Below are 17599 nucleotides of genomic sequence, written 5' to 3'. Positions count from 1 at the left end.
GCGATCTAGCGTGGAAAAAAAAAAAAAAACAGAGAGAGAGAGAAAAGTCATACCAATTATTTGTTCGATGCAACACAATCTTTAGAGGTTGTAATCAGACAAGTTTTCAACAACATTGAAATTGATGTTTAACCCTATAGCATGGATAGGTATATATAGATAATAAAATATATTCTATTTGTACTGGGATTTGTATAATTCAGTTCAAATGGGAAAGTAAAATTCTAATCCAAAATTGGATAGGAAAGGGAAAGAGGAAATCTTATAATCCAAAGTTGAATAGGAAAGCCTTTTACAATTCAAAAACCAAATTGGATACTTCAAGTCCCACTTGAAAAATGAGACAAGTCCTGTCAAACATGGGACTCAAAGTGGGGGCAATTTGTAGACACTAAAATTTTAATGGACTTTTATTTTGACAAATTGACCAATTAAATATGGGTTAATATTTAATTAAGTTATTTAATTGGCTCAAGCTTAGTCCACTTAAATTATTTAATTAGCCCAGCCCAGATGATTAAATAAAAAGATAATTATTCCTAATAAAATATATTTGGAATAATTGTTTTTAAGGAAAATTATCATATATACCCGCCCCGGCCCAGTTATGATTTTATCCTTATCAGGAGATGACACGTGTCATCATCTTATAGATCCAAGAAGCCTATAAATAGAGGCCTGAAGGAAGAAGGAAAGGGTACACAAATTCAGAAAATCCAGAGGGTCCAGAAATTGAGAGACTCAAAAATTCAAAGTGGACACAAATTCAGAATTCCAGAGAGAAATCTCATCTCTAACATCCAAACCCAAAAGCGAAGAACACCAAGCACATCAAATCGTGCCGTTCTTCATCAATTTCCACGGTGATCAACAACAAGCACATCAAATCGTACCGTTTTCATCCAAATTCCACGGTGATTCAAGATCAAAGATCAAGCTCGTGCAGCCATTGGATCCAACCAACAAAAAAAGGAGATCGAATCAGAGAACCTTATTCTTTGTAACGAATATTACAGAGGATTGTACTCCAAATTTTTTTTCCCAAATTTAGTAAAATATTATTTTTGCTCCCTATTTTGTTCTTATTTGGAGATTAAAAATTTGTGTGTACAGTGTTTATAGTGGGCACAACTGCAGTTAGTTGGGTTTCGCAAATACAAAGGATTGTAGCGTTATCTACTACAGAGGAAAAATATGTGGCGATGACAGAGGCCAACAAGGAGATGATTTGGTTACAAGGTTTGTTGATAGAGTTGGGATTTGAACAAGTGAAGAATGTTTTGCACAGTAATAGTCAGAGTGCGATATATCTAGCAAAGAATTCAGCATTTCATTCAAGGACCAAGCATATAGGACTTCGGTATCACTTCATCAGATCTTTGTTAGAAATTGGGGTGTTGACATTTAAGAAAATACTTGGCACCAAGAATCCAGCTGACATGTTGACCAAGACAGTGACCATGGAGAAACTGAAGTTTTGCGCAGCTTCAATCGGTCTTCTAGCTTGAAGACAGAGAGAAGCGCACCGACATGCATGAGAAGAGGACGGAATGAGTTTACAAGTGCTTCAACCTCCAAGTGGGAGATTGTTGTGGTTTTGTGGAGTATGATTAGGTAATTGATTTTTTAGGAAGATTTAATTATATGGAAACTTCAAGACTGCTGAAGTTTAGGGAAAATTCAGTTTCCTGATCTGATTTAACTTCCTTATTGGATTTGGATTCTACAAAAGTCAAGTTCTTGTAAGACAAGTTTGGGACTCTATAAATATTAACTCTAATCAGGTTATAGAGTGTGTGAGAGTTAGAGATAAATTTGTGTCAATACAAGAGAGAGTAATTAAAAGAAAAATCTCCATTATAATTCTTCATCTTCTTCATAGTGAATTTGTTCGGCATGCACTATAGACGAAGCCCTAAGATTTGGGTGAACCATGTATATCTTGTGTTCTTGTGTGTGATTTTTTTATTCTTCGTGATTGCTTGTTTATTCATTAAACAGCGTTGTTTAATTTGCATTTCCGTCACAACAACGAGTATCAAATCCGGTTGATTGTGCAAAACAACTCCAACAGTGCAGAGAGTCAAATAAATAATATCTCTCGTGTATGTTTTTTTTTTTTTTTTTAAATATGCTTTTTACTTTTTGGTTACTATTTGTGACCCCGCCCTTTTTCTTTCTTTTTTTTTTTCTCATTAATCATGCTAATTAAAAAATAATAAAGTAGATAATGAGATTTGAGTTGCACACCAACAAAAAAAAAAAAAAAAGTCACGTCAACACTTTTTGTTAAAGTGTGCTTACGTGCTATCCACTATTTGACATGTCACTGTTTCAAAAGAACACTAAATGATAAGCAGACCTAGCATATATCCATAGTGTGGCATGTTACAAACAGCTTATATACTTTCCTACCATGCATAATACATACACCCAGAGCATTCCAGTTGAGAGAACCTAAAGTGATACACGAGTACACCCACGGATTGATGAACTAAACCATATGGTTTTAGGAGTACCACCAAAATGCCTTACAAATGAGCAGTAATAGATAGAGTGCCATGTACAAGAGTTAAAGAATGTCTTCCATGAGTAATTCCACAAATTGCATGGTTCTATCATATTGGCTGCTGACGGCAGTGGCAGTGGCAGTGGCAGTGGCAGTGGCAGTGGCAGTGACTGACGAATTCAGCATCAAGACTAACAAAAAATTAACCCTTTCGGAGGTTTGTGTAAAAGCCAAAATGATCACGCGGCGCTCAAGCAGTCCTCCCAAGTCCCATATTTTGAACTGAAGCACCCTCCACCTCTCTGCTGCGCGAATTCTGAAATAACTGTGCGTGCACAAACATCCCAAGTCTTTGCTATGTCCCCGAGTGACATGGGTTGTGAAAGGCCTCGGAGGGATATGCTAAACTTTGACTTTGCCTTCAGCGAGAGATCTTCGTACTCCCTGTTGTCACCCAATTGTTCAATCCAATTAAATCAGAAAAAATAACCCATTAATATTTGGGAGCAACCACAAAAAATTATAAAAAGGGAAAAGTTCTGAACTATTATGGTTGATAATCTCATTTCTTCATGATCCCTCATGAAGTGCATATTGTATACTCTTTCGTACAAACAAGGGCGAGCAAATAATGAGAAATCAGGGTCTCTATAAGTTAAAAATATAAAAGAATATGAAATCTGACTTATATTTAATTACAAAGTATTTTAGGTTATATCAGTTTCGTCTTCAAAAAATAAAAAATGGGGTAAGAATCTGCGGTGTTTTATTAATGAGATATCATAAGTGTTATCAACCATCTACTCTAAAAGCTTAAATTGTTAGAGAGGGTGTAACTTAAATATATAAATCCTTCAGCACGCCCCCTCATGTGGCCTTCTTTTGGTCAATTTTTTAATTAGGGTGACGGTGAGGTTTGAACTCAAGACATTTGACTTTGATACCATGTTAACAACCATCTACTCCAAAAGCTTAAGCTATTAAAGAGGCTGTAACCTAAATATATAAATCCTTCAACAATAAGCAAAAGTACATAAAATACCAATTATGTGAACTAGAGAATTGTTATTAATATATCAGAAACACAAGTAAGAAAGTTATTTATCAAGCATTGCAGACAATAATTCACAATAGAATTTCTGAACTAGCATGAATTGACAAGGAGCCTCAAGGCGTTTTTCCTGTGAGAAAACTTAACATTGCAAAATAGGTTGACCGTCTCAGTACGTACATTAAATGACAATGTAATATTTCCATTTTTCATCATTTTTCATTTTTCCGAAAAATTTTGTTGTTGCAAGGGCATTTTCGTCTTTTCACATTTTTCGTACCGGACACTGCGGAATGTATCGGTTATGTCTGAGAGTTGTTTGAAGCATTTCATTGAGTCCAGAACTCTTTGAAATGCAAAGATGATCATTTTTTCATTTTTCAATTTTTCGGGCCGGATGGTCCCGTGTGGGACCCATTACCAGAATTGTTGCATACAGGGATTTTATTTGAGTCCATTAGTATCACATGCATTTTATTTAATGTGTGACATAAAGTTGTGAAATTGTTAAATGTGTATATATATATGTGGTGTAAAATGAAAACAAAAGAAAAAGGGAAAATAAAAGAAAATTGGTGGGACCCACAGCCCCTTTTTAAGTAGTCATGAGGCCACATCTTGGTCTCCATTTTTGTTTCTTCTTTTCTTCCCCTCCCGCTAGTCTCTCTCTGCCCCCTCATTCTAGACTTTTCTTTTTTCTTTTGGCTTCCAATCTTCAATTCTTGATTACTCCTTCAATACTTGGTATTTTTTAGTGCCGTTTACGGCAAATTGAAGCTCACAACGAGATCTACAAGCTGATCGGAGCAATTTTTTTTTTTTGGTGCACTTGGGAATTTCAAGATCTAGGGCATTTAATTTGGGAGGTTTTGCTTAGATTGAGGTAGGGGTCTCTAATTCTCATATTTTTGTACTTTCGTGAATTTTTCCTATTTTAATTGTTGTCAAGTATGATTATTTTGAGTAGATTGTCCCTTGAATGACTTAATTGTGTATATGAAGCATGCAAATATGTGTATTTGTTAAATAGTATGAAAAGCATGCCTTATTTAAATTGTTTGCCTTGAAAATGATATAATTGTTGTACTAGAAAGTTTATGCTTATATGTGTTGATGGTATTATGTGAGAAGCATGCCTAAATGTTAATTTCCATGCCATGGTGTTTATTATTTTCCTAGAAATTTCTATGAAGAAGCATGTTAAATTGTGAAATGTAAATCTCCTCTATTTTTATACTATTGGAAAAATACATGGCATGCATCCATAGCATTGGGCATAAAAGAAAAGAGAAAAGTGTTTTGAAATGAAAGTGAAAGGGATTTTTAGGAAGAAATTTTGATAAAATGGTTTTTGAGAAAATCCGGTCGCCGCGGAGTTACCAAAGGGCCGTGGTGTTAATATAACCTGGAAGGAACTGGAGAAATTACTCCAGCATAGTTGAGCTAGCTGGGCCCCAAATGACGCCGCGGAAGTACCAAGGGTTAGGGACAGTAGCCAATCCTTCCCTCATGTCGCTGCGGAGTCACCAACGGACGGGTTATATTAACAGTTTGAAAAGTGATGGATGATTTTGAAAATGGGGAATGACATACATGGCGTTGCATCCATGGCACGGCATTTGCTTGCTTTGAACTTGAAAATTGATTTTGTGTTTTCCCTGGCTTGGTATGATCCCGCTCCCTATTGCCCTATTCATTGTTTGAATTCACGGAGTCACAAGAGGTGTGTCTTAGGCACCACCTACTGAGCTTTATGCTCACCCTATTATTTTAACATTTTTCAGGACATGGAAAAAAAGTAGTAGATAACGTTCCACCACATGCTTAATTTGGATTAGAAGATCATTTTGCTATTTTTGTATCTAAGTCTCACTATTTTTGTAAAACTTAGTATATTGTATTCTGTACGGAGACTTATGGACTCTTATTATTGTAATTATATTCATGAACTGTAAGTAGATGTAATTGAAGTAAAATTCTAGTATGTGAGCATGGGACTATCTATAAGGCAAGTACTCCTTTATTCTGGATGAATGGGATGATGATGATGGGCTATTTTGAGAAGGTTGTTGATGTTATTGTTTTGGGAATGTTTTATATTATTTGCATTGTGTGCTGGGACATGTTAGATAAATTTTCAATGTCCAAGAGAGGCCATTGTATTTTTATACATTTAAGCAGGTTGGCGTAGGACCCTTTCTAGCAGAGGTCATGCCGAAATTTTTTTATAATTGGTTTCAGTTTAGGGTTTTTACAGACAACCAAGAAATAGAAAGGAGACTGTAAGCCCAAAAACTAGGAAGTGAAACTAGAATATAGGATTATAAAAAATGAAGATGTTAAAACAAACAAGAAGGAAATAATATGGACTTTAGAAGATGAATTTAATATAATATGAAATTAGATGGTCAGAATTGTGAAAAGTACAGAGATTATTGGATAATGAAAAAGAAAAGAAGAAGATTGTTATCTAAGAAAACTTGGTGGTGGAATGAGAATGTCCAAGCCACAATAAATGTGAAAAGGGAGTGTTACAAATGTTTCCACAAAATGAGAAAAGAATTTGAAAATACAAATACGCATATAGGAAAGTCAAAACAAATAGAAAAAGAAGAAAAGTATGGAACATATGAAGATATTTATTTTAAATTACGTACAAAGGAACATGATTAATAAAATATACAAACTAGATAAGTTATGGGAGAGGAAAACTAGAAATTTACAACAGGCCAGCCTAGTGGTACTAGGCCCCCTACTTGCCAAAGGGAGATAAGGGATTCGAGCCTCAGTGGAAGCATGTGTGTGTGAGTACCAAGAAAAGGAAAAAAAAAAAAAACTGGGGGAGCAATTCATTCCCCTTAGGTCTAATTAACCGTACGTACTCAAAGCTTGGGTAACAATCCCCGTAGACTTCTCAAGGACACAAAATGGGAACATATAGAGGAGCAATATTACTACCATTATTAAAATTAACCACTAGACATGAAACAGATACCTACCAAAATTAAAAGAATTGAAAAATCTAAACAAGTCATATACGTGACGGCATTATAGTTATTACTCCTTTTTTTTTTTTTTAACAGATTAAATAATAGATATATATATATATATATATTTTTTTTTGATAAATAAGCAATTCATTAAAAGCGTTCAAAAGAGGAACGCATCCCTACAAGACCACAAAAACCTGGGTACACTAAGGCCCCAGGGAAGCCAAAAACTCAATAGTCTCCTCAGCAGAGGAACATAGTCTACCCAAACCCCAAAAAAAGATAGAGCTAGTAACAGAAGATTTGAAAACAGTGACTGAAGATTCCTCTCCTTCAAAGGATCTTCTATTCCGAAATAACAGAATGATAGGTATCACTAGTAGGGGAAAAAATAGTAATATATATGTACAAATAAGTAATGGAAATATTGTTATCATTAGTAATGGAAATATTGGCACAAAATATATAAAAATTAACATACCCATTTAGTGAAATGTGAAGGTAAGGTTTAAAGATATTCACCATGCCTCTTAAGTTTTGCATTAACCATGTTGTTACTAAACATTAATTCTAATATAGGATGCAATCAGTATTATGAAAGGTAATAGGGGAAAAAACACTAATATATGTACAAATAAGTAACGAAACTATTGTTATCATTAGTTAATATCATTCGTTATGGAACTATTGTTATGGATGCAATGATGCATAGATGTGAAAAGGGAGTGTTATAAACCTTTTCCACAAAATGATAAAAGAATAAACCTTTGAAAATCCAAATATGCATATAGGAGAGTCAAAACAAATAGAAAAAGAAGCAAAGTATAGAACATATGATGATATTTATTTTAAATTACGTACAAAGGAACAGGATTAATAAAATATACAAACTAGATAAGTTATGGGAGAGGAAAACTAGAGATTACCAACAAGCCAGTGTCCTAGCGGTACCAGGGTCCTACTTGCCAAAGGAAGGTCAGAGGTTCAAATCTCGGTGGAGGCATGTGTGTAAGAGTGCCAAAAAAAAAAAAAACACTACGGGAGTAATTCACTCCCCCTAGGTCTAACTAACCGTATGGTAACAATCCTGTAGACTTCTCAAGGACACAAAATGGGAACATATAAGGGAGCAATATTACTACCATTATTAAAATTAACCACTAGACATGAAACAGATACCTACCAAAATTAAAAGAATTGAAAAATCTAAACAAGTTATATCGGTGATGGCATTATAGTTATTACTCATTTTTTTGACAGATTGAATGATTGGTATTACTAGTATATGGCACAAAATGTAAACAAAATCACACACCCATAGTGAAATGTGAAGGTAAGGTTTAAAGATATTCACCATGCCTCTTAAGTTTTGCATTAACCATGTTGTTACTAAACATTAATTCTAATATAGGATGCAATAGGTACTATGATAGTAATAGGGGAAAAAACAGTAATATATATATACAAATAAGTAATGTAAATATTGTTATCATTAGTTAATATCATTAGTAATGGAACTATTGTTATCATTAGTTAATATCATTAGTTATGGAACTATTGTTATGGATGCATAGAGTGTTCTGTCCCACATCAGGTGTGTACTAGGTAGGTGGTACTGGAAAAAACCCTACAAATTTTCGATTCCTTTGGGTGTGGAACGGGCCCATTGTGATAGTGGTATGAGAGCCAACTGGTAGATGTGTTGTGTGTGTGCTAGGTGATCTTGGGGTTAACAAAAGAACATGGGGAACCCCGTATATTTCGAGTGTGGAACAAGCCCATTGTCGCCTAGCTGTGTGCTGCCCCACATTGGGTGTGCACTGGGTAGTCTTGGGGCAAATAAATGAGTGCAGAACCTCATAATGTGACTAGTACTTTTGGGTGTGAAACCAGCCAATTGTGACAACATGCTAAAAAAGTTGAGAAAAATATACAAGAAAACCAAAATTCAATGTTTCCTTACCTAGTTTCGATCAGGAACTTGTCGAGAAGTATTGGGGAGCAATTAGGATAATTTGTGGGAACAAGCAATCGTAAGGGCTGAATTGGAGACTGCACAGAAATAAAACAGAACATAAATACAACAAGAGAAAGGATAGAGCAATTAGGAGATAAATGGCACTTAGATTAAAACATTTAAAACTCACCATTTGTGGAGAAGCATACTGTGACTTCAAGTTTGGACCGAGAGCCACGGCACTGAAAGAGCACTTAACAATGGTTCCTTCACCACCTTCAGTAGCAGCTGCTGCTGCAGTTAGATCAACATCTTCATCACTGATATCTACCACTGTATCTATAAGTTGCTGATTAATCTCCCTTATTTCTTCCAAAAGGGCATGGTTAGCCTACAACAGGTGAGACATTAGTTCTTTACACTGAAAAATCCAAACGGCTGTGTGCCTCAAAGTTAACAGTTCTAGAACTAAATCAGTTCATATTTACAAGTTCTCTGCAGCAGCTTGTTTTCTACTTATACACACACACACGCACCCCAATGGTACAGTAGAAATATAAAAAGAAGAGAAAGGAGAGAATTGTGTAAAGGCTTGAATGAGATAAATCACTCATTCATAGCTCTAATATTTATAGATAAAAAGAGCACATACTCATATTACAAGAAAGGAAATTAAATCAAATCCATCACAGCATATTCTATAGCATATTCTATGGAATATTCTATAGCATAATCAAATCTTTGCTAATATGGTAAGTCATTCCATAAATTGTGGCTATCATATCTGCTAACAGGTACCAACAAGCATAATGAAATACTCTCTAGACATAGTTCAGTCTTTGAGGATGTTACAGTGGCTAGACTGCATCTAGACATAGATCAGAAGCAATTGACTGCTGGCATCTAGACATAGTTCAGAAGCAATTGGCTGCTGACCCCATGAATAATACTCTCATGTCTCAAGGAAATGAGACCAGAAATGCTCTATCAGCTGCTTTGAGTAATGAGGAGGTTGTCCTGGCTCAGAAAGCTAGGATTTCATGGCTGAAGGAGTAGGATAGGAAGTAGGAACTTGAAGTTCTTCTATCAGAAGATTAAGTAGAACGCAAATACTAATTCCATCTCTATTTTGCAGGATTAGCAGGATTCTTTTTCCACCAGTCAAGACTCTATTAAGCATTGGATAGTGGAATATTATCAAAATCTCTTCAAAGGTCATTTACCCATCGAAAGGATTTTATCTATGGAAGAGGCTGAAGGTTTGGAAGCTCCAGTCACTGAAGAAGTCAAGCCAGCCATATTTCTACAGGAGTTGACAAGGCCCCCAACAGTACTGGAATACAGTTGGTGGTGATGTGGTAGAGGCAGTTAGAAACTTTCTTGATTCCCCTCACTTGAGTAAGGGCTCTTACATTACATTTGTTCCTAAGAAGAAGCAGTCAAGATCTCTGAAATCGGACCTATATCACTATGTAATGCGCTATATAAGGTCATATCAAAACTGTTAGCTTGGAGATTAAGTTCCATTTTGGATAAAATTGTTGGGAAGGAGCCAAATGCTTTTACCAAGGGGAGAAAATTTCAGGATAATACTATAATTGCTCATTAATTGTTGAGGGGTTTTGGTCACAAACACGCTAAAGCACCCATGGCTTGGAAGGTAGACTTGCGAAAAGCATATGCCTATGTGCAGTGGCCTTTCTTGCTTCAACTAATGCAGTTTTGGTTTTGGTCAGAATTGGTCGACTTGGGTCAAGGAATGCTTCTGCTCAGTTTGGTTCTCCATTATTTTCAATGGCTCCCCCTGTGGATTTGTCCAACCAGAAAAAGGGCTTAGACAGGGGTGTCCATTATACCCTATCCTCTTAATATGGTTACTGCATATTTCTCTGGAATCTTGGAGGCTGAGGTTAGTGTTGTTAGGGGCTTATTTGTTATTACTTATATAATATTGAGGGTTATGTGTAATTTCTGAAACTTATTAGTATAAATAGAATGTGGTGGAAGGATGAAAGTATTCTTTCATTCTCTCTCTCTTTCCCCATCTCTCTCTCTTTTCTATCATCCTCCTCCTCTTTTTCTTCTTCTTCTTATACTTTACTCTTGATTTGATTTTATCTTAAAGTCAACATGGTATCAAAGCATGGTTTGTAAAGCTCTAGGTGTGTAGTTGAAACCCTAGGGCAAGTTTGTGTAAACCCCCGGTGTGAAGGGTTTTGAAGCAATTCCAAGATGGGATTTGTTTGCAAGGATGTAGTGTTAATCACATCCAGCTGTAACCAGATCCAACTGTTTTTGATCTATTGCAGTGTCGATTGGTGTTTTTTACGTGTTCGCGTGGTTCTACAACAACGGCTTTTTCTACGTCGTTCGCGATTCTGGTATGGTCTACTTCGTTGCTTTCTAGGGTTTGTGTGGTGACTGCGTGGTCGCTTTTTTATGCATCTCAGAAGACAGTAATCTTTCTAGTTGAAGTTTGTGTGTTAGAGAGGTGGTTCTCTACGTATTTTGTTGCTGCTTTTGTTTCTGAGGATTGTATACCCAAAAACTATTTGATAAATGTCTGGCTCAGAGGAGACTTCAAAAGAAGCTGGGTCTTCTCCTAGTCTGACTCCAATATTGGGACATAGTAGTGATCATCATCCAGGCCTTTGTATTACCATTGTTAGGCTGGATGAGACAAACTATATGAAGTGGGCTCAATCTGCTTGTATGCATATCACTGGTCGTAGGATGATCGACCATATCAAAGGGACTATCATGTATCCCTCCAAGAGTAATCCAGAATTCAAAGAGTGGAGTGCAAATAATGCACTAGTTATGACGTCGTTGTTGCAGTCAATGCAACCACATATCAGCAAAGGGTTTCTGTATGTGAAAACAACTAAAGAGCCATGGACGGCTGTGGAAGAGACGTATTCCTCGGTTAGTAATTTTGCAAAACTGTATGAACTCCAACAATAGATTTCAAGATTCAAGCAGGAAGACCAAACTCTTGCTACATATTACCACAGTCTACGTGGTAATGGGAAGAGTTAGATCACTACCAAGACCACATACCTGTGTGTGCAGCTGATGTTAAAGCATTTCATGCTATGGTAGAAAGGAATCGAATCTGAGTTCTTGGGTGGTTTGCATCCGAGATACGAGCATGCTAGGGTACAAGTGTTAGGCAAGTATCCAGCCCCTAATTCTTTTAGAGATGTGTTTTCGTATATCCAGGTTGAGGAGTAGAATGAAGGCTATGTTTGCACTTGTATACACTAAGCCTAAGCCAAAAGTACCATCGTCTGAGAGGTCTACTCTTGCCATACAACAATGGAACACACCCAATCCTTCAAAAGGAGGGAAGCAGGATGACAAGAGCAAGTTGAGGTGTGATCACTGTGGGCGTACCCGACTACCCGCCACACTAAGGAAATAGGAATCTACACGGTCACCCTACTCCAGCTCCTGCTCATGCGAATGCTAGGCCAAGGCCTGGTCCATTTAGAGGGTTATTTTGTTCGCGAATCAATAAAGTTGTATTGTGACAATAAGGCTACTATTAGCATTGCCCACAATCCAGTTCAACATGACAGGACAAAGCAAATTGAAATCGATCGACACTTCATCAAGGAAAAGCTTTGTCTTGGGCTGATTTGTACTCCATACGTCAACCTGATCAGGTTGATGATGGTGTGAGCATGGCTTGCTTGCAAAATATGTTAGTCAAGCTGGACATGATATATATCTTTGCACCAGCTTGAGAGGGAGTGTTGTCAGGGGCTTATTTGATATTACTTACGGAGTATATAATATTGGGGCTTATGTGTAATTTTTGAAATTTGTTAGTATAAATAGAATGTGGTGGAAGGATGAAAGTATTCTTTCATTCTCTCCCTTTCCCCATCTCTCTCTCTTTTCCTCTCATCCTCCTCTTTTTATTCTTCTTCTTATACTTTACTCTTGATTTGATTATATCTTAAAGTCAACTGTTAGAAAAGCGAACAATTGCAGTTTCTGATGCAGCTCTGCTGAAGTCAGGTTTGGTTCTCTCTCATCAATTAATTGCTGATGACTTGCTTCTTGTTGTGAGACTTAACATGGGGACCATTGTGAACCTTAAAAGAGTCGTGAAACATTTTGAGCACGCCTCTTTCCTTGCAGTCAGCTTAGGTAAGTCTGAAATGGGTTTACCAGCCAGAGTGGTTAATTGGATCCAGCAGTGCATTTCCACCCCCAAGTTTTCTGATTCCATTAATGGGGAGGGAGAGTTAAATGGCTTCTTTGCTAGCAATAGAGGCCTGAGACGAGGTCTATACAAGCCTTATCTCTTTGTTTTGGTAATGAAAGTGCTCACTGGAATGATCAAGGTGGCTTCTATGGACAATAGATTCAAGTTCCACCGGAGATGTAGAAAGTTGAGAATTATGTAAATTTTAGGGCTGCAAGGTACGCAATTTGCCCATTACCTATTTAGGCCTTCCTCTATCTAATAAGGGTGTGAAAAAAGCAGACAATCTGTGTTGCTGCTTCTAGATGGTAGGACCTAAATTTGGCCTTAGCCGGAATGGTAGAACTTGTGAGAACAGTGATTACCTCAATAGTGTACTACTTGAGTTCAAATTTTACCATTCCTACAGCTGTTATCAATTCCATTAAAACGAGGGTGAGGAATATTGTTTGGGGTCACAGTGAGGATACAAAGAAACTGGCTTCTCCTAGTGCAAAGGATGGTTTTGGATTGAGAAGGGTGAAGGAGGTGAATAAAGCTATCAAATGTGTGCTTACTAGGGATGTGGTGTTGAGCAAATAGGCTTTGGGTGGCTTGGTTTAGGAGAAAGCATTTGAAATCTTCTTCCTACTGGTGTTGTGTGCATATGCTTTCTACTTCAACTATTTGGAGGAGTATGGTTGGTGATAGGTATATTCTAATGCTATAGATCAGGTTCAGGATTGGGGATGGCTAGAAAATTATGTTGTTCCTTAATCGTTGGTGTGGGGCAGTTTCTTACCGACAGAGTTGGACACAGGGTTAGCAGAAGTTTGCATTCTCCAAGAAATGCCCATCCGAAGGAGCTTATTCAGAATATTGAGGGGAATTCTAATAGATTTAACTTAGAGGAATCTCAAGTACTGCAATTTCTTAGAAGCTTCAAAATTCACAGTGGTGTGGATCAGTTTCGATGGGCTAGAGGACCATTTTCTTTTAAGGGGCTTGTGAAGCGTGTGGAATTGTTAAACCACAGGTTCCTTGGTGGTCAGTGGTTACTTGTATTATATTGCCGAAATGCAGCTATGACCTCCAAGAATTTGCAGCAGAGATGCGTGAGTTTGGTTTCCATATGCAGTATCTGTTTGAAGGATCACTTGTTCCTACAGTGCAGCTAGACAGTTATGAAATTGGTTTGCTGCTGTTCTAATGTGGAACTTGCTTGCATATACATCAGTTGGGGAGCTAGCGACTGGTTTTCCAAAAAAAAAAATCGGCATAATATGCAACTGTTAACCGTGCATATTATGGGGAGCTTTTGGGGAGTTTGAGGTTCGTGTATTGAAAAAAAACAATTATGTGTAATAAGACGTAGCAGAGAAATTACAGCAACTTGTACACAGTATTACAATTTACTCAGTAATAAAATTACTCAAAGCCATGCAAAATACTCAAAAAGGTAAAGGGAAAACCACACAGAACACTGGATTTGTGAGTGCATCAATAGTGGTTCAACATAGAACCCACAAATAGTTCTATATTCTAATTATACATCTAAGTATAGTGCATATCCAACAATTTGTTACTATCTTTGTGAAAGAAAATACGAGAGTAAAATAATACCTCAATTTTAGGCCTCTTGACACTAGATGTTGCAGTCGACTCTAAGTCAGACACTTCTGAACCAGCCAACCGTTTTAAACTATCATTTATGCTTCCAGCAGATGACACAACATTTAAGGGCATAGCACTTGTGTGGCGCCTCATTTTCCTTGTTCCGGTAGTTACATCTTGTGTAATGAAATTTCTTGCCTGTAGACGACACTTTGTCATGGCAACCAAATCTTCACCAACTGCAGCTCTAGATCCATTACCTGGAGCTGATCCTGCTATCCTGTCAATCATACTGATAACTGAGCCAATGTCACTAACTGAGGCACTCAATGCTCTTGGTGACATTGACTTTACCTAAAAGTTAATAAGAATCCGTAAGATACAATTATTCAGAACGAGTTATTAAAAGAAGTGTATAAAATATCACTATGCATTATATATAATGAGTGGAAACTATTAAACACTAACCACTTTTATTAAGCGTTCAAGAGGCTGTTCTGAAACACTTGACTTGCCAGAAACAACAGCTGAGGCATTACCATGATTGCCATCCGGACTAGAGAACTCTGCAAGCAAAGGTGAGGCTGATATACCAGGAGTGCCAATGGCAAGGGATTGGGGTGGCACTAGTGCACCAGTTGTTTGTTGATGTGCATTACTCACAGCATTGGAGAGTGATGAAATGCCAGGATTAACTTTTTCAGACTCCCCTGGCATGGGGGATGGAGCCAGGGGAGTTGAAGGAGATGGAACAACAAAGGGTGAATTTGCAGATTGCAAAGGGGTTCCAGCTTTTGTAAGAGATGACAGAAGATTTTGCTGGTCAATTTGCGGCGAAGGATGCTGAGGAATTTGAGGAGATGCAGCCTGTAGAAGTTGTGGGGAAGAAATAGGGAATGGAGCTGACTTCAACTGTTGATGGTGATAAGCTGACCGCTGGCTTGCTGAGTGATGTTGCTGAAGCATTTCCGATTTAGGACCCATCTGCTGTCTCATCTTTAAGTCATTTACATCATTCATCTGATGAAGCTGTGGCATTTCTTGTGCCTGCATCTGTGCAGGTTGCTGATGCTTAGTTTGCTGATGCAATTGCTGCTGCTGTTGGTGCTGCTGCTGTTGGTGCTGCTTCTGTTGCATTAACTGTTGTTTTTGCATCAATTGTTGCTGCATCTGGCGCTGTTGATACTGCTGTTTCAATTGTTGGCTCTGTAGCGTCTGCTGTTCATGCTGTTGTTTTAGATGTTGATGTTGAAGCATATTGGAATTTGATTGAAGAGGAGTAAGGTTCGGCTGTAGCGCAGTCATCCCACCCTGTGATGATAAGGAGTTAACATTTCCCTGCTGGGGAGCGCTCACAGGATTTTGTTGTAAAGATCCCACAGCAACCTGCTGTAATGAATTCAGTGCATTTCCTTGACCTGACTCTATACTGGAAATAGTCTGCAGTGGATTTATCATGCTCTGCGATGCACTTGATACCCCAGATAAATAAGACAACGAATTATGCTGCAAATTCGCCACGTTGTTTTGTTGCATTGTTGCAACAGAACCCTGTAAGTTCATTGATTGCATCTGGGGGTTCATTTGGTTTTCATGTGGCTGCACTTGAGTAATTTGAGATTGTGGCTGCTGTGTTTGCTGCATGGAATGCATATGAGGTGGGGGAAGTTGCTGCTGCCCTTGCTGAAGTGCAGAACCAGGCCTCCGGGGCCTATTTGAATTAAGAAAATTGATAATTTGTTTCTCATAAGAACCCAACTTGTCCTTGTAACCAGGTACAATATTGCTTTTTGGAACTTGTAAGAATGTTATAATTTTCTCCAACATAGTCTTGAAAATTTTGAGCTTGTCAAGTTGATCATTCTTTGGCTGCTGAGGATGGGAATCATGCTGCAAAATAGTAAGATTTTGTAAGTGTATATCAAGAATCAAAAGTCAATATTGAGAAATCAACACTTCCTTCTTTTTTCTTTAAGTAAAGGTAAAATCCAGATGGAATACAAGAGTTCCCATGGGATATCACACTGTCTCGAACCTTAAATCCCCCTACCCGACTACCCAAAGATAATCGCACCACCAAAATTAAATTGATAAATGTTGATTGAAAGTTATGCCAAGGAAATAAATTAAAAAGATGTAGGCTGATAATTTACCAGCTGCAATTTTCCAGCAATTTTCTGGTACATTTCACTCAGTTCTGGTAAGTACGTCTCTTTCATGGCTTTAATCTGCAAAAGGGTAAAGCTTCAAAATTTCAGGTACCATAGAGATAAATCTACCAATTTGCAGATAACTGAAAGTGCAAGTCATAAGAATTCTTTCCCCCATCACATTCTTTTGCACATCAATCCACTTTTTTATACTTTATAACATAAAAAACACAAGAAAACCAGTTAACAGAAAAGGACATAAGACCAATGGGCCATTAACCAATGGTATAACTCTCCTCCTTCAAAGGGGAGGGGAGGGGTTCGAGCCCCGTAGTGGGTAATTTGCGAAATGTGTATGTGAGTACTTACCTAACCCGAAAAAAAAAAAAAAAAAAAAAAAAAAAAAAAAAAATGAAAAAGATATAGAAAATGTAACTTTCCTAAAAGCCAAATATTTATCCATCATGCATGAAAATCATGCAAGGCGGTATCTGCCTAAAAATGTCAGAAATGAAGCTAAACAATAAAAGAGCCATAGCTATTTTACCAATGTAATTGTACATGACTGCAAGGTTAAAACAATCATTTCGAAGAGTGAGAATTCTTAGTCATTCCACAACAGGAGCAAGGTCGACGGTACCATCCACATGCTATGTCCTTTCTTCCAATAGTTTATCTTGACATAATGCCTACATAATCTCATGGTTCTCAATGAAAATACAGTGGCCATACAAGCTCTGTATCATCAAGAAAGTCGAACTTTCTTGACCTGTTCTTCCAAGCTAAATAGAGCATTATATAGATTGCATAATGTTTGAATTTCTGAACAAATGTACAGCTTCCATAAACAAAATGATTGTATTAGTATATCTTAAAAAAGTGTCTAAGTTGAACTGTATCCAACAAAACAAAAAATGCTAGCCTCAGTGAGATCAGACAAACCATCACATCCACAATGCAAACACAAGAATCCTATTTTCCTCTTAGTTTATGTTGATCCACGCACGTCATTTTTTTTTTTTTTTTTGCCTTTATTACTGTACAAGGCCGATCCCTCTCAAATTGTTTTCTAGTTCAATCACCAATAGTGAGGGTAAATCATGTGATGGGAACTACATAAATTTTGAGCTGTT

The 17599-nt window shown here is 37.3% G+C and overlaps 1 protein-coding gene across 8 annotated transcripts in view; it reads right to left on the bottom strand.

Annotated features, from left to right (window-relative positions):
• Nucleotides 1-2332: 2332 nt before the first annotated feature.
• The window catches only part of LOC132300567 (mediator of RNA polymerase II transcription subunit 15a-like), a 30074-nt gene continuing 14807 nt past the window's right edge, over nt 2333-17599 (bottom strand). For all 8 annotated transcript variants that reach the window (XM_059797709.1, XM_059797705.1, XM_059797701.1 and 5 more), the window contains 6 exons: nt 16470-16544; nt 14785-16206; nt 14326-14670; nt 8698-8898; nt 8514-8602; nt 2333-2953 (listed from right to left, as the gene is read on the bottom strand). In XM_059797709.1, coding sequence (XP_059653692.1) covers nt 2749-2953; nt 8514-8602; nt 8698-8898; nt 14326-14670; nt 14785-16206; nt 16470-16544 — 2337 coding nt within the window. In that variant the 3' untranslated portion in view covers nt 2333-2748. The remainder of the gene's footprint in view (nt 2954-8513; nt 8603-8697; nt 8899-14325; nt 14671-14784; nt 16207-16469; nt 16545-17599) is intronic.

This window comes from Cornus florida, unplaced genomic scaffold, assembly GCF_030987335.1.
Source record: "Cornus florida cultivar Cherokee Brave unplaced genomic scaffold, ASM3098733v1 CherokeeBrave_3.0.0_Hap2_Chr03, whole genome shotgun sequence".
NCBI classification, from domain to species: domain Eukaryota; kingdom Viridiplantae; phylum Streptophyta; class Magnoliopsida; order Cornales; family Cornaceae; genus Cornus; species Cornus florida.
Note: the sequence above shows the minus strand (reverse complement) of the source record. Positions and strands in the feature narration are given on the sequence as shown.